General features: G+C 37.3%; 2 protein-coding genes across 2 annotated transcripts; both read right to left on the reverse strand.

Annotated features, from left to right (window-relative positions):
• Positions 1 to 2838: 2838 nt before the first annotated feature.
• LOC137244197 (chymotrypsin-1) lies at positions 2839 to 4109 on the reverse strand. Its single transcript, XM_067772853.1, has one exon. It carries the CDS (start codon positions 3970 to 3972, stop codon positions 3178 to 3180), a length of 795 nt encoding a protein of 264 aa, XP_067628954.1. The 5' UTR covers positions 3973 to 4109; the 3' UTR covers positions 2839 to 3177.
• A 12452-nt stretch (positions 4110 to 16561) lies between these two features.
• Positions 16562 to 17535, reverse strand: LOC137244202 (chymotrypsin-2-like). The gene has a single exon (XM_067772867.1). The coding sequence runs from the start codon at positions 17524 to 17526 to the stop codon at positions 16666 to 16668; it is 861 nt and encodes a 286-aa protein (XP_067628968.1). The 5' UTR covers positions 17527 to 17535; the 3' UTR covers positions 16562 to 16665.
• Between the last annotated feature and the right edge of the window lie 5726 nt (positions 17536 to 23261).

The raw sequence follows: 23261 nt of genomic DNA on the forward strand, positions 1-23261 counted from the left end.
TTTGATACCCATATCGTACAAACACATTCTAGAGTCAACCCTGGTCCACCTTTATGGCGATATTTCGAAACGACATCCACCTATAGAACTAAGGCCCACTCCCTTTTAAAATACTCCCTAACACCATTCGTTTGATGCCCATATTGTACAAACAAATTCTAGGGTCACCCCTGGTCCACCTTTGTGGCGATATCTCGAAATGGCGTCCACCTATGGAACTAAGGATTACTCCCTTTTAAAATACTCATTAACACCTTTCATTTGATACCCATATTGTACAAACGCATTCTAGAGTCACCCCTGGTCCACCTTTATGGCGATATCTCGAAAAGGCGACCACCTATACAACAGCCACCACTCCCTTTTAAAACCCTCATTAATACCTTTAATTTGATACCCATATCGTACAAACACATTCTAGAGTCAACCCTGATCCACCTTTATGGCTACATCCCTAAATGGCGTCCACCTATAGAACTATGGCCCACTGCCTCATAAAATACTCTTTAATGCCTTTCATTTGATACACATTTCATACAAACACAATCCAGGGTTTCCCTCGGATCATTTTCCTACATGGTTATTTTCCCTTATGTTGTCATCATAGCTCTCAACTGAGTATGTAATGTTCGGTTACACCCGAACTTAACCTTTCTTACTTGTTTCCGTATTATTTCATTGTCATCGGGTTCCGAACTATATTCCAAGTTTCAAACTTGTAGCTTATCGGGAAGTTAATTAAATTTTAATTACAAAATTCGGCAAATTACGGCCAGCCGGTACACAGAGTGAAGCTAAACAAAAACATTAAAAGCGTTCTTCTCTAAAACTTGTTGTCGTTTCAAGATTCCAGGTCACATATACTTATTTACACTCCGACATCAATCAACCCATTTTGATAATTGGTAGCCAGTAAAAAAATTAGTTTAGGGGTATTGGAAAATTTGCTCAAGCTAAAAGGCTTGATAACATTGACGACGACGGCTACAAAGCGGCATCTGTCATATTATTTTCTCGCAAGTTACTAAGGCGATCACTATTGCAGCGTGGAATCCACCACAAATTTTGCTGTCGCCAGATTAAATCTTAATATATAAAAAACACGTGTCACAACATTTTTGGGAGCGATGGACTTCTAAACTACTGAACCCATTTTGAATTTGTTTTGCACCCCGTGTGTAGTTTGATCTAACTTGAGAGATAGGATAGGTTATATATCATTTTATAGTCGCCATATTATTTTATTGTAAATTTTTTTATTTGAATATACGTAATACTAAAATGTTACGTGTACACAGTGGCACTCAGGTGGTACGGATATACTTCCGTGTAATTGCTTGGTGTTTAATTAAACAACCTGCTTATCAATAAAAAATATTATAGCGAATGAGACCAATTATAGCACATCACCAGGCCCGCCGAGAGGGTGGGGGAGGGGCGGTTTCTGAGAGGCCCGCGATTTAGAGGTACTATGAGATTTTTTTTTTAATTCAGGAGAGTCTTTAGTGGTCTAGAGGGTAATTTTCATACCCCTGGGTGACTAGGGTCTCGAAATATAGGCCATAACATGGGCCAGTGAAAGCCTAGACAGTGTTTATACAATATGGATATCAAATGAAAGCTGTTGATGAGTGCTTTAGTACAGAGTAATATATTGTAACGAATGTTAGCAGCACTGAGCGATGCTATCGTCTCTAAGCCGATGCTAAGCAGTGACGTGAATTCACATCCATAGATCAATCACTATGTATCTACATAAACGAAACAATAATTGCGTCTACACATACCATGTACGTATACGAGCAGCGGAGAGTCAATGCACAAACACATGCATATATCTGAGATACTCCTGAAAGTATGCAATCAGAAAAACTATAACATTGTACAATTGTAGTTACAGCTGAGAAGTTTGAGAGCTGCTGTACTAGTAGATTCTGGAAGCGCCTAGAAGATGCGAACGTTGAAATCCAAGAGTATAAAAGGCGGCAATTGTAGAGGTGCTGGAATTCAGTTTGATTTGAGTTGTCAAGCAGTTTTCGATTAAGACGCTATCTAGCGAGCAATAGCAGTATTAATTTGAAAGTCAGTTTCATTTAAGCTATTAGTTTGGTTATTAAGCCAGCTAGTTGCAAAGTATAAGTGTTATTGTGAAGTACTTTAATAAAGGCCATTTTTCCATTATTCAATATTGGAGTTATTTATTCAACAGTTTAGTGATACGAACTTAGCGAAAGGGCAAATAAGAGGATTTGCAGTAAATTCGTTACAATATTATCCAGAGACGGACTGGGAATGGGATTAGGATTAGGACTGGGACTGAGGCTCGGAGTGGGACTGGGACTGGAATAAAATACATACCACCCCTGGGAGAGGCAATACGGGATGCAGAAGAATGAGAAGAAATTGGAGAAGAGAAAAGAGAGAAGGAGATTGAGAAAGAGATAGAATGAGACGAAGATGGAGATAGATGAAGCGAAAAAGACGGAGGGAGGAGTGAATAAAAGGAGTAGGGCAGGACAACGTCTGCCAGGTCTTCTAGTGTATTTATATTTCGCAAAAGATAGAGGGTCATAATTTTTTATTTTGCAAATAAAAATTAAAATAGGAGTAAATAAATATATAAATAATATAATATATATATACATATATTAAAGTCATTCATTTGCACTCTTTTTTAATTATAAGGGATTTCAGAATTTTGTATATTTGACGTTGGAAACTTGCTACAGCAAATATTAGCAATTTCTTTCATATTAAATTAAATCAACATTTTTCTTTGCACTTTTTTGTTTTAACAGTTGATGATTTGCTTTCAATATTGACAAAATAAACTACGAGTTTTGATTTTGCATTTTTGCACTGACGTAGCAAATGCATAGCCGTGTATTTTGTTAGTGTACTGTGAAAAATATGCTACGGAAGTATGCAATGCAATGATGTTAGGCCTTTTGCACAAAATCCTGAACTCCCTTAATATTTTCATTTAATCATGCACTGTTCTATATAAATACAAAAGCATCTATCTCTTTACTACAATAACTTTATTTTTAAGCTAATGTAAGTAAAATTAAATTAAAACTAAATATTTGTTCGAGCTTGGCTTGTGTTCGCTTCTGCTTTTTATTATTTTCTCTCCATACAAGCGCACTGCACCGCACCTGCACTTTGTAGCGCAGCTCAGCATGCGCTCATATCCGCCATTGTGTTAACAATCCAATCGTTATAGTAGGCAACACTGGCAAATGTATCGGGATAACCCAAAGCGCATGGCTCACCACCATTTACAATACCAACTTGCATTTGCGTGCTTGGATCCACTAATGGACTGCCCGAGTCGTAAGTGCATGCGCCCCTACCATCCTTTGTTGATGTACATAAATGACCTTCACCAACAAATTGATTATTTTTCACCATTTTCAAACATGTCTGGAAATCCATATAATCCACCGTAACTTTATTCAATTTATTTACAGGATTACCCCACGCTTTGATGCCACCCCAACCGGTAAGCAATAAATCATCGCCACTTTTTAGCAAATTTTTTGTTGTCAATTGGAGTGGTGCAGTTCTGGTGTCATAAACAATCGGTTGACTCAGATGCACCAGTGCTATATCGTTATGATACATTGGTTGATTGTATTTGCAATGTACTTTGATGTAATCAACCGAATATGCCACACCCGGTGATTTCCATTGTGATGTGCCGGTGACAATTTTCAAATATTTTTTGGGCCATTCCATGCAGTGACCTGCTGTTAGAATCCATTGTGGTGCAATTATGGAACCACCGCAAATATGTTCACCGAACGTGTTTTGTATTGAGACTTGATAGGGCACTGCCGTCACGTCGACCTCACTACCGCCAATAATGCGTCCCTCGTTTAGTTTGTTAATTGCTGATGGGTTGATTGTACGCGCCGCGGCGATGATGAGTAGAGTTGAAGTGGTAAATAGAATAGTTCTACAATACATTTTTATATTTTTCTTTGGCTGTTTTGTGTTTACTTTTCGACAACTCCAACTGATTTGAATTAAGAAAGTTGTTAACTTTCCGTTTTATATCAAATATATTTAGACTCAATTTTATTTGCTGATAATACGACGGCGATGACGAATATACGACGGCAGCCAAATGATGATTGTTAATGTTTTTGGTAAGAATTCAATCATTATATACAATTTTCCAACTAATTTTGTTTGCGGCGGCTTTTGCAGGGACTATAAATTTAAAAACTTCGATTTTTTTTAATGGATATATTGAAAATAATGTTTGTTTACCAATTAATCATTACCATTTTTATTGTTTGCACATGACTGAGTTTATATTGGTACAATCAGACACCAAATCAGTTTATGGACTTGAACCAAATCAGAACAATAAAATCGGAGATTAAGTAGTTAAAATAAAAATGGGAAGTGAAGGTTAGTTTAGGTTAAACTAGCCGGTCCGTGAGAACCTCACATAGACTGAATGAATTCATAGTGTTACCAGAAGTTTGTTTAACGACCAAACTAAAAATCCCTATCAAAACCAGGACCTATGCCCTCTTTGCAAGTACTAGAATCCTTCTAGAACCTATGCCACTGGCTGCCTCTAGATCTGATAGCCATGCTGCTCCTAATAACTTGAGGATTTAGCCTGACAAGCGCAGGGTACGAGCGCAAAATGTGCTCGATCGTTTCCTCCTCCAACCCGCACTTTCTACAACTGCTATCACGGAACGAGCCTAATATAAAGGCATATGACGCCAGAAGGCAGTGGCCAGTCAGAATACTTGTTATGAGTCTACAGTCTTCTCTTTTTAATGATAGGAATAACTTTGTAACACAACATAAGACTAATGTTGTAAGGCCTACACATGAATTTGAACACTTTACAGCCCCGCGCTTAGGTCCACGCCTTTTCTGTTTGATCAATCACGTGCAACTTCCGCTTTCTCTTTTAGTCTTACCTGTCTTAAAATGCGACTTTAATACTATGACTCATCCAATCTTGAGTGACGATAGCACAATAGGGAGCAATGCGGGCATGTGCATCGTTTCCGCGGCCCTATCACGGTCGACAAAAACTACACCGCGAGGAGCCAGTATGTAACCTGATATATTATAGCGTTTGATACTTGTATACAGGTCTCATCTTCTGCCCTAGGGATCGCCACCTACTGCGAGATTCACGGTACGCAGTCGCTTCATCTTGCATAGTTGGCTTTTTCCTTACATGTGGGGAGTTCACTTTTGGGGGAGTTGACAGTAACGCATACTTAACGAGGCTATGCAGTCTCTACCTCACTGAAGTTCGCAATATAGTATTTTCTTCGGAGTAATGCGGTCAACTTCGTTAGATAGATACATAATTAATTGAGGATCGCACTGCGACCATTGGTCTATTATGCCCTCAGCTACTTCACAGCACGTCATCCGAGCCGACATATCTGATGAACCCTAGCAGTTCACCTGGCTAGAGGGATTTTATGTGAGAATGCTCTGGCCATGGTGAACCCATAAACTTGCCCTACGTCTTGAGATTGCGTCACACTCCAGGAGGATATGGTCCGCCGTCTCCACTGATAGATCACAAAATCGGCACCCACAAGGTTAAAGCGGTATCTTTACCTATTCTAGCTTAAAGCATACATTTTTTTAAAGATTCTTCTTCGGAAGGTCGAAGAAAAGGGTGAGATGCACATCCCTAAATTGCGCTGTATGTAATTGATGAAACTTGTTAAATGAGGACAATCATTCATTTGTGGATAACAATTGATAATTGAAAGAGTGTGACAAGTGCTCAATCTTATTTTTGAAATATTTGAAACTGCGTTTGACTATACTGAACGGTGGCACCGATTCTAAAGCGTACGCACATTTAAATTCGAGACGTAGAGGATGTAATCACATATTGTTTTTGTTGTTATATTTATAAAGATACACCCCGAAGGTTTTTGGAGAGTGTTATCGATGTTGATGGTGCTTTGTCGGATAGAGATCCTGTACGTTCCTGTAATAAACGTCATAAAGTTACAAACCCAACCATCTCGGGAAGGGTTCAATATGAACATGAGGAACTTGCGGTCGCAAAAGACCCGGCTGCTAAAAATGTGTATGATACATGTTTATTTGTAACTGGATTCGCTTCGCGTATTTGAGGTTAACTATTGGGTTGCGAAAGCTTTGAATTCACATTTCTTTCGTCAGTTTTTGTTTTGTTTGGAGGCATTACTATTTATGATAACGCTCAAACAAAATTGTTGGAAGGTTACTAAGTAGATTTATAAAGAGGTCATAAAAAATGAACTGATTAGTCACGTCACCTGAAACAGTAAAGTTATGACTGAGCTTTGATACGTATGAGTACATCACGTACTAAATGGACTTTGAGATTTCAGGGCGTACGGACATTATCTCTTACAAAAAAAAATGAATTACAAACTTGATTATTATTGTATACTAGAATACACCACAGACTTTGTTCTGCCCGAAAATTGGTTTGTCTATATTTAAAAATTGAGCCTCGGTTCGTCTCTCCACTAAGTATCTATCCCATTCTCTTCTACTCTATCCTCAATTTGTTTTATAATTCTTGTCCATCCCTTATTCCATTTGGCTGCCTCCCACTTCTATACCTACTCCCAATCCCACTTCCACTCCCAATGCCATTCCTACTCGGACACTCACCCCAACTTCCCCTAAAGTTCACATTCCCATTCCTACTTCCAGCCCTAATCCCACTTACACTACAACTCCCTCTCTCATTCCCATTTCCTCTCCATATCTCACCTCAATTTCCTCAAATATGTACCCCTGTACGGAATTTCAAGCGAATTTCGCCATAAATAAGATTGTTTGGAATGGTAAATTCCGGAAGTATTTCTATACCAAATTTCAAAAATATCTTTACGATTTTTTGGAATAGATCGACCCCTGGTCCACTTTTCGGACCAAATTGTGAATCTGAAGTATCTTCAAGCCCCCGTGAACACATATACAAAATTTTATCAAAATCGATTCTGTTGTGTTGTGACAAACATACGTACAGAAGACATTTTTTGTGATAAAAACCAGGCCTATTACCGTTCTGACGGCAGTTTGCGTTACTAGTGACGTAGATTTTTCGATATCGACAATTATTTTCTTATTATTACTTCGATTATTCAAATTTGGTTTATATTGTAACGAATTCTGGGAAATACTGCTTATTATTGCACCTTCTGCTAAGGATCGAATCGCAAAAGTGTTGAATAAATCACTCCAATATTCAATACTGCAAACTGGTGTTTATTGAGGTTCCTTTGGGAGTAGTACTTCACGATTATACTTCACAACCAAATCAAAACTGATTAGTTATTACTCAGCTTGCGCTGCTTTTATACTCTCTGTTGCCTCGTCCGAATATTTCTGCAAAGGTATAGACGTTTCACCTTCTAGAACTGTTGTATCTCCTGCTTGGTAATGTAGTTGTATGCGTGTGTATGTGTGAGCAAGAACTTCGGCTGATGACTACATGTGTGTGTGTGTAAGATATCTCGTCATTTCGAGCTGCTGGTTATGTGTGTGCATCAGGCGCCGCCGAAATAAAAACTGTGGCTATGTGAGTAAAACAAAAATCATCTTATTGGTTGATTGGTGTGTTGATAAAAAATCAATGAGGTAGGACGTATGCACGCATGTTTGTTAACACACAAAAAGTAATTCGTAAATATGCCATACAAATACTACTTTATTGCTTGAGTCTAAGGAAAAATTTAAACAAAATAAATTGCTAACATGAAACCATTCTGCGCATGAGCGTTTGTTTGCAAAATATATTTTCGCAAATGCGCAAATAAACAATAGCCTCACCCAATGTTACTACTCTGCTTGTTCAGCGACAACTAACAATAATTATTCAACTAAATGGTGACCATTGGTGTGCATGTAGTTCTCGGCGCCTTCCATGTATCTGTGTAAATGATGATTAACCCGAAATAACCCACGATTACCATAAGGTAACGCAAAAGGTGTCGCTATATTTCCACGAATTAAATCTAAACTGCACCACAAATTTACAAATGAATAACGCTATTTTATACAGAATATCTCTGACTTTCCACAAAACAAAGTTTTGGTCAGTCTGGGTTTAAATAGTGAAGCTAACGTACGTCAAATTTAAGTGAGAAAAAGAAAAGTTGAAAATTCCCGTTTTTCAATATGGTCCGTCTGTAAGTACGCGATTATAGTAATAATTTTTAAGAACATTTAAATAAAAAATATAAAAGTCGGTAACTAATGAAATAAGTTATTTAATTTAAGTTAATTCTTTGCTGGAATTATTTATTTACTAGTTCTTTTTTACATTTTATTTAAGGCGTTACCATATGGTAACCGTGGGTCGGCTAGGGTACAGGTTTTTTCGTATTTCATGGGATTTTCTATGCTAGGGTCCAGTTTTCTACGCGTTTCAATGGCTTTTCTATGCCTTTTTGTAAATTTATCTGATATAATCTGCAAATTTTTTTAAATACTACGACTTTCAGAGGTTTATCGTTGCAACAAATACTTGATTGCATTCAAGATATACCAACCTTTCTTTATATCGAGCCTCCTGTAGACGGAAACATATCTGGCGAAGATGATGCTGAAGATTATTGTGCTGATCCCTGATAACGTATGCCCGCTCAGCTAAAAGGCGGCTGTGAAGTAGTAATGGCTAGTGGACGGCGTTTCGCTTCTATGGGAACGTGAAAAAGAATTTCAGCAGGCTCTCCACTGGTGCATAAAAAAGACTTCAAGTCAATGGAATGAGGTTACTCGCAATCAATTGAGATGAAAGGCACTGACATACGTATGTTTGGAGAAATGGAAAGATAACAATGTTGTGTGCATGTTATCTACCAGCTTCGGTGAAAATCCAAATTCAATGGCACATCGTTATTCGAGGGCAAGTGGAGCCAAAATAAATGTACCCTGTCCTTGTGCGATCACGGATTGACGGATTCGATCAAATCTTGCCGCAATATCGCACCACAAACAGGGGGCAAAAGTCGTCGTTAAGCATTTTCACCTGGCTGTTAGATGCCTTACTAAAAATGCTTGGCAGCTTTATCGGAAAGTGCAACCGACAATGTCTTAATTAGATGGCCCGATTCCATCCCACAGATATGTTCTACAACCAGGTCGAGTGGAACCTCTTCGTTTTGATCAGAGCGGATATATTGTAGTACCATCGAATTGTAGCCGTTGTTCCTGTGAAAGATGCATAGCTAACGGACGAACAGCATGCATGAAATGCATCGTAGGACTTTGTTTGAAGTGTTTTGCAAGTTACCATACCAAACCATGATTTCAACCACCTATATTTTAGTTCAGAAAATGTCTTTCTATTATATTTTGATAAACTTATTCATTCCTTATTTACGGTTTAATAAAAATGTTCAAAAACGCCTATTATTTCCAAAATAAAATTTAAAAAACCATATCCAAAATAGTTTTTCTTTCACCAAAAACCTGTAGCCTAGACGACCCACGATTACCATATGGTAACGCTTGTTTTCCGGATTTTACGGAAAAGCGTAACAGTGGATTAAAAAATGGACATCATTTTCGTGTTCAGGAGGTCCAAATCTAAAAGACAGCTGCTTTCCAACTAAATACAAGACAAAAAAAGTTATGGGAACTACCGGGTTAATGTGTTCATGTACACAAGTCTGGCTTGTGTTAATGTTTTTGTGTTGCGTGGTTATTTACTAACAGCCTAGAGATGCCAACATTCGCTACAATTTTTTCAATTTTGATTCCTTCCGAATGCGAACTAACGCATTTAACTAGAGGTTTCTTTCCTTATAAGTTAACTTAAGATCAGACGGATATATATTTTTGAGCATCCATAATCGATTTTCATTACGGTTTCGATATAAATATTGATACGAATGAAGATTTTGATTTTGAATTTTTCGAAACCAATTTTAAACTCAATTTATATTTTCGATTTTCATTCTACGACAGCGACTTGAAATCGGCACATATTTTAGATTTCGCTTATTATTTATTTCGACTTTAATTATTTTATTTATTAATACTATTATTTATTCAAAGAAATATATCGATTTCAACTACGGCTAATGTATTTCGCTATTTTTAAAACGTGCGATTTTTTATTTCAAATTTTCGCCTTCGACGCTATTTTTTCGCTCTCAAATTTTTGAATATAGTAATAGTCTTTTTGCCGAAATGGTCATAGGTTAGGTTAGGTTTGGTGGTAGCTGCCCTGGTATGGGAAGCTCACTTCGATGGCACGAAGATCCGCTGACGAAAGCTATAGCTACTTAGAGAGGCTTTGCGTAGCAAAGATATAGTTTCGAATGAGACTGATGTTGTTGTTGCTGTAGCCATAAGGACACTCCCCGAAGGCTTTGGGGAGTGTTATCGATGTTGATGGTCCTTTGCCGATCCGCTACGTTCCGGTAACAAGCACCATTAAAGGACTAGCCCGACCAGCTCAGGAACGATTTGGTATGACCACATGAAACCTTCTAGGCCAAAACGCCCCCCCACCCCTTAGATCCATTAGGAACTTTGGGTCAGCTGTTAAAGAAACAGGAATCGCCACGGGTAGGTGAGGTTGACAATTGGGTTGGAGAAGCTTTATATTGCGCTCGTAACCCCTTGAATCAATTTGGTATTTAAGTCACCCCTTACGACAGGCATAGCTATCGCGGGTATGTTCTAGGCCCTCTAACCCGCTGGGGATGAATGAGACTGATCTCAACCTTGGGTAAATACTCCGAATATCCAAGTGATTGGTGACCGAAATACGTTCACCTAATTTTGGCACAATCAGAGCAATAAAGCATAACGTGATTCTATAATTCCACCTCATCATTCTCCATACAGCTACATTAGCATGCGGTTTCCAGTATACTGAGACGTACTGCATGTCTTCCCATTGGACAGTATCCTGTCAAAACCCCAATGGCCATTGTTAGATGAGCATTAGTATACCCAATCACTTTGGCAGACCTCCTGCCATCCCTTCCGGCCAGAAGGATCTTGCTACCCTGCAAGAGATCACCCTCGATTGCACTATAGTTGAACTGAAGGCCTTTACAGCAGCTTGGCTATCCGAGCAGATGTTAAATTTCCTAGCTGTAGTAGCATTGGGCAGAATTTCATACACCGTATCCTTAATCGAGACAACTTCCGCTTGGAAAACGCTGCAGTCATCGAATGATCATAGATGAAAATAAAAGAAATTTCCCAAATTGGCAAATTGAGAATTCGAAGTGGTCATTACGTCAATTAACCTTACGGCCGTTCACTTTATGTTACCCCGACGAAAATAATAGTATAAAGAGATAAAAGTGGATATATTATGGTACCTTATCGTGTTCGTGTACTTCTTTTCCAATATTTCGATTTCGATTATGATTTAGATTTTGCTTCCGATTTTGATTGCAATCTGTATACGAGGCTTCGAGTGTACGTTTACGGCTAATTTCTGACAATAAATGTTTGATTTCGCTTTAGTTTGTGTTTTGTATTTTAGTTTCAATTTTTCCACCAAATCTTTCTTCATTCGCTTTCGACTAAGGTTACGATTTGATTTCTGCTTCGACTACTCGATTTCGGGATCGATTAATATCCCGTACAACGAATTCGAACTCGTTTTTCGTTCGTGAGCTCATCAAATGAAATAAAATAATAATAAAATAATAATAAAATGTTTAAGTTGAACGGTTTTATTGAAAACAATACTTACATGAAGTAATAATAATACCAAAAGCTAGAAAATAATTAGGCAGGTCCTAGGTAATAGTCATCACACTCCTCATAGATCTAGGGCGTTTGTCAGACAATTAAATAAAAGCGTTGGGCGCGTGAAATTTCTAAAAATGTGAGACGTAACATAACCTTTGTTTATTTAATTTCTATTTTATTTTAGTTTTATTTTTTTCTATTTTACCTTCATATTAAGTCGCTTTCATGTTTGTCCCCTCATTTTTATACGAATTTTTGACCCACGGAAAAGTCTTTTTCTGTAACTTCCGGTTGAGCTAGACACTTGATACTTAGAGCATAGTTGAGACCTCGGATACTTTACAATTCAAGTGAAAAAAAAAAATCGGCTAGGTGGCGCACGGATCGAGATATACAGAAAATTAATTTTAAAATGGAAATTTTGCGATCGACTTTTAACTAACTTCTCGGTGATCCAGAGACTTCAAACTTAGCACATGGTTTGCGAGTCGATGCCACTATAATTCGTTGAAAAGCAAATGACGCCAGGTGGTAGACGAATCGAGATAAATGAAAATCCCTGAAAATCCCTGAAAAAACCCAGGGAATCGTGCAATCGATTTTTGAGTAACTTCCCGGTGAGCTGGAGATATGAAACTGGAGCCGTAAGTCAGAAACCGGTGACAATGCAATATTTTATCCAAAAAAAATCCGCTAGGTGGCGCGTGGATCGAGATATTAGGAAAATTAATATAAATTTTGGAATTTTTCAATGCACTTTTAATTAACTTCCCGGTTACCTAGAGATTTGTAACTTACCACATAGTTCGAGACCCGGTGGCAATACAATTTATGGAAAACAAAGTTTCGCCAGGTGGCGTGCTAATTGAGATAACTACAAATCCCTGAAAAGCGAGGGGAATCTTGCGAACGATTTTTGAGTAACTTGCCGGTGAGTTAGAGACTTGAAACTTGGGCCGTGGGTCAGAACCCGGTGACAATCAGAGAACGGACAAAACAACAGATTGCTTGATTTCATCATACTACAAAATTTCTGTTCACATTTAATCATGCGAATATAATGAGAAATTATTAAACTCAGCTTTTCTGCTTGCTTGACTCCGTTGGTATTATTGCGCGCCAATGATCGAACATGTTTTACATAATCATGTATGATCAAACGAAGGCTGCTCTAGAATAAATTCAAATCGCGACAATCAGTAACGATTAGTTCGACATACAATCAATTCTTTAAGCAATGTCAGACAACCAAGTGTTTGTGTTAGAACAAATTAATAAAAGTATTTACTTACACCTTGTCGCCGCGACGTAAGGGCAGAAGTTTGATATGGAATATATTATCTGAAATTATTAAAGACGACGGAACTATTTTGGAGGGGTATGTATACTGCCGAACGTGGTCAAAACTAATTGAATATTCGCCAAAGCAATCGTCAAATTGGAGTCGTCATAGATGTTGCCAGTTATTGAAAGAAACTAAATGCTTAAAAACAGTTTCCACAGAGGACCGAGCCCTTAAAAAATATCATCATATGGATCAGGTTTTTTTAGTGTTTTACAGTATGCAGCCAATATTCGTAACAAGACCGCATTTATTTATTCATTATTTTCAATCAAAGACTGAAATATAAAAACAATTTTAAATCAATGGCGAGTATGTTCGTTTGAACAAGTTGTGTTGTTGAACTTGATCATGTTGCAGCATGCAAGTGAACTATGTTGTGTTCGAACTTATTGTCACTGACAATGCGATATTTTATCAAAAAAATTCCGCTAGGTGGCGCATGGATCGAGATATTAGGAAAATTAATTTGAGCTACGTAACGCAAAAGCCTCCTGAGTGTTGCAGGCGTTGTAGAATTCCATCTCCTTGAAGGCCAAACTCAATGCACGTCCTTACATATTTTTAGGCGTACGCGACTTTCACCACGATTCTTTTAGACTTTCAGGCGTATGAGAATTTCACCACTATTTTCAGCTGTGCAAATTAAGTAGCTGACAAACGAGGTGGAATTCTCTTGTTAGATGCGAGGTGGAATTCTGTTGTTTTCACCAGGGTTGTCAGCGAAAATTCCACTAATACTCTTAAATCTTGCTATTTTGAACAAATAAATAAAGATAAGAATTTTCACTTAGGAATTACTTAAATTAAAAAGCCAAGTCGCAATTGCCTGTTTGTAGGCAGTACTAAAAAATTGAAAATAAAAAGATGATAAAAAATTTTAAGGATTACCTTTATATAAATGGGCAAAATAATAGAATGCAATTTTTCCTTTAATACAGACATAGTCTTGTTGAATTTTGACAAAAAAAAACTTTAACAATAGCTCTTGTAAAAGAATTTTTTTTGGTGCTTAAATTTTAAATAATCAATTAGTTAATCCCAAGTACATTGTTTGCATTAAATTAAAAGATTGCGCTCCACCTTTATAGTTTTAAATCCCAAAATTCTTTTACAAGAGCTATTGTTAAAGTTTTTTAGTCTAAATTCAAAAAGACTATGTCTGTATTAAAGGAAAAATTGGCTTCTATTTTTATACTCAGCTGAGCAGAGCTCACAGAGTATATTAACTTTGTTCGCATAACGGTAATAGGTAACGGCATAAACTAATCGATATAGATATAGACTTCTATATATCAAAATGATCTGGGTGAAAAAAGAAATTCATTTAGCCATGTCCGTCCGCCTGTAAACACGATAACTTGAGTAAGTTTTGAGGTATCTTGATGAAATTTGGTAAGTAGGTTTCGAAATCGGACAACAACCACGCCCACTTTTTCGATATCGAAAATTTCGAAAAACAGAAAAAGTGCGATAAGTCATTACCAAAGACGGATAAAGCGATGAAACTTGGTAGGTGCGTTGACCTTATGACGCCAAATAGAAAATTAGAAAAATCTTGGACAACGGGCGTGGCACCGCCCACTTTTAAAAGAAGGTAATTTAAAAGTTTTGCAAGCTGTAATTTGGAAGTCGTTGAAGATATCATGATGAAATTTGGTAAGCACGTTACTCCTATTACTATATATGTGCTAAATAAAAATTAGCAAAATCGGTTCACGAACACGCCCAATTTTAAAAAAATTTTTTTTTAAGTCAAATTTTAACAAAAAATTTAATATCTTTACAGTATAAAAGTAAATTATGTCAACATTCGACTCCAGTAATGATATGGTGCAACAAAATACAAAGATAAAGATAATTTGAAAATGGGCCTAACTCCGCCCTTTTTCATTTAATTCGTCTAGAATACTTTTAATACCATAAGTCGAACAAAAATTGGTGTGTGCATAGATTCTATGACGGTAACTGTTTTCTGTGAAAATGGGCGAAATCGGTTGAAGCCACGCCCAGTTTTTATACACAGTCCACCGTCTGTCCTTCCGCTCGGCCGTTAACACGATAGCTTGCCCAAAAAACGATATATCTTAAGTAAACTTAGTTCACTTACTTATCTGAAGTCACTTTATCTTGGTATAAAATATGGCAGAGATCCGACTACGAAAATAACGAAAAATGAAAAAACGCCATAATTCTGTACCAAATATGAAAAAAGAGATGAAACGTGGTAATTGGATTGGTTTATTGACGCAAAATATATCGTTAGAAAAAACTTTGTAAAATGGGTGTGACACCTACCATATTAAGTAGAAAAAAATGAAAAAGTTCTGCAGGGCGAAATCAAAAGCCCTTGGAATCTTGGCAGGAATACTGTTCGTGGTATGACATATATAATTAAATTAGCGGTACCCGACAGAAGATGTTCTGGGTTACCCTGGTCCACATTTTGTTCGATATCTCGAAAACGCCTTCACATACACAACTAAGGGCTACTCCCTTTTAAAACCCTCATTAATACTTTTATTTTGATACCCATATCGTACAAACATATTCTAAAGTCACCCCTGGTCCACCTTTATGGCGATATCTCGAAACGGCGTCCACCTATGGAACTAAGGATTACTCCCTTTTAAAATACTCATTAACACTTTTCTTTGATACCCATATCGTACAAACATATTCTAAATTCACCCCTGGTCCACCCTTATTGCGATATCTCGAAAAGGCGTCCACCTATAGAACTAAGGCCCACTACGTTTTAAATAATCATTAACACCTTTCATTTGATACACATGTCATACAAACACATTCCAGGGTTACCCTAGGTTCATTTTGCTAAATGGTGATTTTCCCTTATTTTGTCTCCAAAGCTCTCAACTGAGTATGTAATGTTCGGTTACACCCGAACTTAGCCTTCCTTACTTGCTTTGTCCATTTATATAAAGGTAGTCCTTAAATTTTTTTTATCATCTTTTTATTAAGGTCGTGTATATAACTATCAATAGAAATTTAACGCGTCCAACGCTTGTCCCTCCTCCAACTCCAAAATATTTTAATGTCACTTCTACCGGACTGTATGTATATTTGTTCCAAATATGGACCCAATCGGAGTTCAAATACGTTTTTTTTTTTTTTTTGAATATCTCGATCTTTGGGCCACCTAGTGGAGATTTCTTTCTTATTATTGCATTGTCATCGGGTTCTGAACTATATTCCAAGTTTCAAGCTTGTAGCTTATCGGGAAGTTATTTAAATTTCAATTACCAAATTCGTGCCAGCCAACCAAGCACGAGTCAAGCTAAATAAAACCGTTTAAAAAAATAATACCGTTAAAAAAAATAATTGACCGAGTGGTCAAACTTGTTTTATGTTTATTGCCTTAATTAACTTATCAGTACAAAGATATTTTCCGTCGTCTACTAAATAGATTAAAATATTTTTTTTTTTTTTATGGTGATATCGCGAAAAACAATTAAACAATTCCAGACAAAGGCCAAACAAGTTTTTTTTTATTGCAAAATATCACACAAAACTGTCATTTAGGCAAGAAAAAAACATTAATAATAAATTTGTTGTTGTGATTGCAATTAAATTTATGTTACACAACCATTTATTGTTGTACGAATCCATTCGGCATGATAAAATATCTTTGCGTATACGTCCGGAAATCCACGCCCGCATGGTACACCCCAATTATTTATACCCACAAGTTGTCCATTGGAATTGACTAGCGGACCGCCAGTATCACCATGACAGGCGCCTTCACCCTGACTAGATCTTGTGCACAAATGTCCAATATCTACATCATCCGAATTGCCATATGATTTGCGACAGTCTTCATAGGGCAAATAATTGACTTTCAATTGATGCAACATATTACGATAGGCGCCATTTACGTCCGCGCTACCCCAACCGGTCATTGTTAACTCGTCATCTTCTACCAACTCATCTTCATCTACGATTGTTATATTTTTTATTTTATCATCAAAAATTAGTTTTCTGCTCAACTTAAGCAATGCGATGTCATTATGATACAAAGGTTTATCGAAATTACAATGCACAAAGATCTCGGTCACATCGAGCATATCAATACCAAAATCCATCCAATCGTTGGTGCCTGCGACCACTTTAATCCAATTTTTTTGTAATCCACTTACACAACTTGCCGCTGTAACTACGAATTGGTTTGTTATGATGGCTCCACCGCAAAAGTGACTGCCATAGATATTTTGTATTGATACTTGCCAAGGTGCTGCTGCCTCTGTGGCCTTCTCGCCGCCAACGATACGCCCCGTTATGCGTGGAGCATTTTTGGAAAGCGCTAGACCGCGGCTAGCCAGGCGTCTGGTTTCGTAGACTTTGTCATTGCTCAAATGAAGTGCGGAACTGTATGTTAGGGTTCCGATTAAGAGAGAGATTGAAAGAAATGCGTTGAAACTTGCTGGAGACCACATGTTGTTGTGTTAAAATTTTGTTGCATATCTAAGCTATATTTGGCTTAGAGTTCAATATCTCAGAAAAATTTCTGCTATAAATGTTATCAAAATAATAAAAAAATTATAAGAACGCGTCGTGTATACTTACTTACTTACTCGTCGTGTATGCAGGGTTCCACAAAAACAACCGGATAGTTTCGGATGGTTTTATAATTCCCTAGATAGGATAAACGTGAAGGGGGTAGTGCAACATACACCGTCAAGGAATGTTCCATTTCGAACTTTAGTAGTAGACGCTAAATAACTTTTTGGTCAGCTTGAAAATATTAAAACGCTTTTTCTTCCAAAGAGGGAAGTACGCGGGGTCACAAGGCCATTTATTGTCTAATTGTCGATTAATTGACATTGATGACATATAAAAATATGCTGCCGGCCTTGATTTTGTTTCATCACCCAAATTGATATGTTTTTTGAGTCTGCAGGTAGCTGCCACCGATCTCATACACCTGGCTTTAGAAAATAGAATCCTAATCACCTTGAATGACATATGGCATGCTGTGATCATGATATTGTAACGAATTTAGGGAAATTCCGCTCATTTGAAACCTTCTGCTAACGTTAGAATCGCCAAACTGTTGAATAAACCACTCCAAAAATCAGTACTGCAAACTGGGCTTTATTTAGATTACTTTGGGAGTAGTACTTCCCAATTATACTTCACAACCGAGGCAGCATGTAGGTCCATTATGTTTTATGGTGCGCTAGTCTGGGGTGTTGATAAGTTTGAATGCGTAGAGAAACTTCTTCGCTTCTTTTTAAAAAATTTAATTTTTTTACCAGCTAATACTCCAAACTATATGTTATACCTTGAATCAGGTTTATCGTCGCTTTTCAGTCACACCTTACGCATTCACATGCTTTATATTGCGCGCTGTTTAAGTTTGCCAGCAAATAGACTGCCCCGAGTTTTAGCAGAGGAGACAGTGAGACAAGGGTCGTACTGGGTCAAAAAGTGGAGAAACGTTTATGAAAGTGTCGACATGGTGCCTCTGTCTGACTTTTCTTCCGCATCGCTTATAAGCATACCAATTTTACTAGAGAAATTGATTCAAAAAGAGTTTGCAGACTATGCCGATAGTTCTTTTCAGTCGTTACATGATCTTTACTCCGAATTGCTCACTACGTACTCTACCAATTTTAACGATGAGTATTGTGCATGCGTCATAAGTCTGATTTTCCGAGCAAGGGGTGGCTTGCTAAATCTCAATGCTCGATGTCTTAAAAATGTTTTTTTTTTCAAAAACTGTTCTGTGTGCAATTTATGTGTAGCTGAAGACACCTATCACTTCATTGGGATATGTCCCATATATAAAGACATACGGTTTAATTGTTTTGGTGAGAAACTTTTAGATCTGCAGAAGGTGGTAAATACCCTTAAGGGTTATAACTATAATTCACTCTTTGTTTATATAAGAAATTGCCTTAAGTATAGAGAACTTATTGTCAACGAATTTTCATAAATGAGTTGTTTAGTTATAAGTGATATTAAGACACACACACAAAATTTATTGTTATTGTCTGGAATCTTTATTTATTTTTATATATTTATAGTTTAATTCATTTTGCTTTACTTTTAAGAGAAAATAAATAAATCACTACTACTACTTCACAACCAATAGCGTGTTTAAATCAAAACTGATTCATGCTTACTCAGCTTGCGTTGCTTTTATACTCTCTGTTGCTTCGTTTGCATATTTCTCCTAAGGTCTAGATGTTTTACCTTCTAGAACTTTTGCACCTCCTGCTTGGTTACCATCTATATACATGTATATTTGTAGTTTATGTTTTCTACTGCCATATGTGTGTGTATATTGGAGTAACTACTTCGGCTGATGACTACATGTGTGTGTGTGAGATGAGATAACCCTTCGTCGCCTTCTAGATAAGAGTGGCTACTTTATTGTTGTTGTACGTTTATTTAGTAGCAGCTTAGTGATGCTAATATATGTCACAATATTGTTAGACATTTTGGAGAAAAATATGAAACTCGAATTGTTAAAATTATGAGGTTGATTTGAAAGCGACTGATGTTCGCTCAAATGGTCCCAGCACAGGCCAGGCGAACTCCCACTTTAAACAAAAAATACGAACCATACACTGGGGTAGCAATTTATACCAAGCAAGTGAGATGCCGAGAGGGAAAGTTAGAAGGTTTATAGTTATCGTGAACGGAAAAACAGCGCCATGAATCCTGTGTAGCTGGCGAGCTATTTCATCAGTCGTCCAACAGTCCCAACGTCGCCTAGCAATACGACGAAACTGTAAACCCAATCACATCTCCTGCCACTGAGATATCTTAAGGATATGGATTTCCGTAAGAATCTTGGAGAACCTCACTGAGCTCTTCGAAACCACACGAGGCTTCACAGAAAGCGACTTCTTTTCGTGCAATTTCTTTAGCAGCAAAACTAAACCGTGATGGTACAATCTGTTATAAGTACTAGCGTATGCTGATGATATTGATGATGAGCTCCGCCTTCTCGAGATTAGATAAAGAAGCTAAAAATTGGGTCTTGCGATAAATGAGGACAAGATGAAGAACTTGTTGTCATCTAAGAAAGAATCATTATATTGGCACCTTAGCAGACACATCACTGTGGATGGATATAATTTCGATACTGAATTTCATCTGTCTATTTGGGTGCTGGTTGTATTAACAGCAAAAACAATGTCAGCTTAGAAATCAAACTAAGAAAACTCTTGCCAACAACTGCTACTTTGAACTGAGTAGGCAATTGAAAAGTAAAGTCCTCTCTCGACGAATAAAAATCCCGCTATAGAAATCGCTCATCATACCTGTGTTAATGTATGGGTTGGAATCATGGACGGTGTCGAGATGAGATGGGCTTTGGAGGGTTGGAGAGAAAAGTTCTCCATAACAATTATTATCCTGTCTGTGATATCGACAGCAAGTAGCGAAGAAGGTATAATGATGAGCTGTATGAGCATTACGCAGATATGACGATAGTGTAGCTAGTAAAAACCCAAAGGCTTCGCTGGCTAGGTCATGTTTTGGGAATGGACGAAGACGCGCCGGTCAATAAAGAGTTTAAGCCGCCTACCAATTTGGAAGCAGAGGAAGGGGCATACCTCCACTGAGTTGGTAGAGGCACATTTCTCTCTTTACTAGATGAGACCGACACTAATTTATATTAACTACGTACTGAGTACCATACAAATTCTACTTTGGCAGTAAATTTTCTCGCTAATTTTCTCGCATTAAAATCGCTGTTCCAAAATTTCGTGGAAATTTTTCAAAAAATTAGAGTTGTGCGCTGAAAAATGTACCTATAGGCCATTGTACTATAAATTTCATATCATAAACCGTTTGTGTTTATATCTTAACAAATTTATGACTTCAATTACTTAATGTTTTTGAAGTTGCTTCTACCTCATAAGAAATAACCACATTTTCCGCAGGAGATAAAAAATTAATGATCAAAAATTACAGGGTACTTCATAAGTAATGGTACAACTGAATTGTTTACCACCTAAAAACTGGTTTGTGGGTCATTTTGGCTTTGACGTTTGCGTCCAAGACGACTCTAAGGCATAGGATGTAGTATGTTGGGCATCACAGAAAAATGTAATCAATTTAAGGTATACTTCATTAATTTAATAGGAATCACAAGCTTAATAGGGATGAACTAAAGGTGTTGGGATCATATTAAGAAACGCCCTGAACAAAATTTTTATGGAGTTTGAACGCATGTAATTGGATATGAAATGGGATAGTCATTTACGAAAGAAACAAGCCGCATGGATTTAGTTCAGAGATGCACAACGCCAGTGATCTTTGAACACAGACGCAATATTTTTCAAGTAATATGTGTATACATGGAGAATAGCGTAGAAAGTGTTAGAACAGAGCTAGCCCATGAGATGTTTAGTGCTTGAAGTACAAGCAAAAACGGATTCAGGCATATTTTTTGAATCTCAGTGGGGCGCCCACAAGACAGGGTACCTCTGATCTATTTCAAAAACCAGACACAATCTGTACAAGAAGCCAATCGATAGCATGCGACGACAAATTGTCAAACTAGAGTCAATAGCAAAAGAAGGCTTTTCATCCAACTCAATGAAATACGAAGCAATCATTTCATTGACGCTAATTGGGAGCACCAAGAAAGTCTTAAGTTTTCTTCCGCTTCCTAACTCACTTTTAACGAACATAATTGATAAAAAGTACTCGAGTTCCACTTAGGCATTTGCTAAAACAAAGTAGTCAGTCCCATAACAAAGGTCTTGGTCAACATCGATCATTTTATAACGCACCAACTCATTAACAATATATGCGCCTTTCCTATCAATTGTATGGACAATAAAGATATGAGTGTAAAAGACTTACCGCCTGATGGGTATCTTTATTGGCAATACGAGTATATAAATGCAATAAAATTTACTGTATATTTACGTTGTAAACAACAAACGGTAAATTAGGGCAATTCCATGGGTAATGATAGTTGGAATATTACTCTAAAGAAACTCATTCAGGAGGATGAAAAAGCACTGAAATATTCTGGGTAACGATAGGTAGGGGGATCTCTTAATCCATTTAGGTCTACTAATAGCGCCAGCGCGTAGATAAGTATAAGAGGACCATCTGAATTGGATTGTGTGGTCTTCAATGAAGAGGCAAAGTACTACAACAAAGAAAAATTTTCCCTAAAGACGATCACTGCAATGACCTAAAGCTTCACAAGTTCCATTGATTTTTGAATTGATCTATATAATTGAAACCGAATCACATTTAACAACCGGCATAAGAAATGGTAGGGTCAAGCTAGGCGCCAAATTCACACTACTGGCTTAATAACACACTGCGAACCGGTGCTAATCGAACATAGGGCGGGGCAGAACCATATGTATATAAATAAATAAATCATGCGCAGCGACTATTTCTTACCTTCGACTGAATGTGTTCTGAAGGTGTGAAAAGGGCGGATTGCCATTTCGTAGGCACATAATTACAACTAGTAACGTCTTTTAGGGCACCCTTCAGCGAAAATGAGAGACAGTCACACAAAGCATCAGTTTCACACTGGTGGTATAATGGATACCTCCGAACTGGAGCTAATCGGATGTAGAGCGGGACAGTTGGGAACTACACTTATACCTACAAAGCTTGAGTCTGCGCTTTATAAATTTAAATTAATTACTAAAAGACAGCGGCTATTTCAGAACCATCTACAACTGTTTCAGTTAAGAACAGGATCAAAAATATCTGTAAGGAAGAACAGTTGCTATTTCGTAGGGCGTCACAGTTTCAAAGATGTCAGCTGAAAGCACTACGAGAGAACAGACTAAGAACCTGTTTCGTCCCTTAACGAGATAGATGTGCCCTAGTTCGGAACTAGTACGATTCGCTGCAGGGCCGTTTTCACCAACTTTAGTTAGTCTCTATCGAGATTTTCATTTTCTCGATGCTAACCGAAGCATCGACTGTCAGTTCAATCTAAGGTAAAAAGGTTAACAAAAGCCAACTGTTTTGTTGATTTTCGTGTATTTACAAATCTATTGATCTAATTGGTTTTTTCTACAAAATGTTCACATTTATCGATTTAAACGGAAGTTGGACACCCCCTGTCTAAGCTTTGGGCAATTGAGGGCGAGCAGTTTAATCTAATATCTAATATATATATTATAAATGGGAAAGTTTGGATGTTAAGATGTTTGGATGTTTAGATGTTTGG

The sequence above is a fragment of the Eurosta solidaginis genome, chromosome 1 (genome assembly GCF_040869045.1).
Source record: "Eurosta solidaginis isolate ZX-2024a chromosome 1, ASM4086904v1, whole genome shotgun sequence".
Lineage (NCBI taxonomy): Eukaryota > Metazoa > Arthropoda > Insecta > Diptera > Tephritidae > Eurosta > Eurosta solidaginis.

Bases quoted from the DNA above. Each gene is read 5' to 3' on its own strand.
- LOC137244197 (XM_067772853.1), bottom strand. From the start codon at position 3,972: ATGTATTGTAGAACTATTCTATTTACCACTTCAACTCTACTCATCATC.
- LOC137244202 (XM_067772867.1), bottom strand. From the start codon at position 17,526: ATGTGGTCTCCAGCAAGTTTCAACGCATTTCTTTCAATCTCTCTCTTA.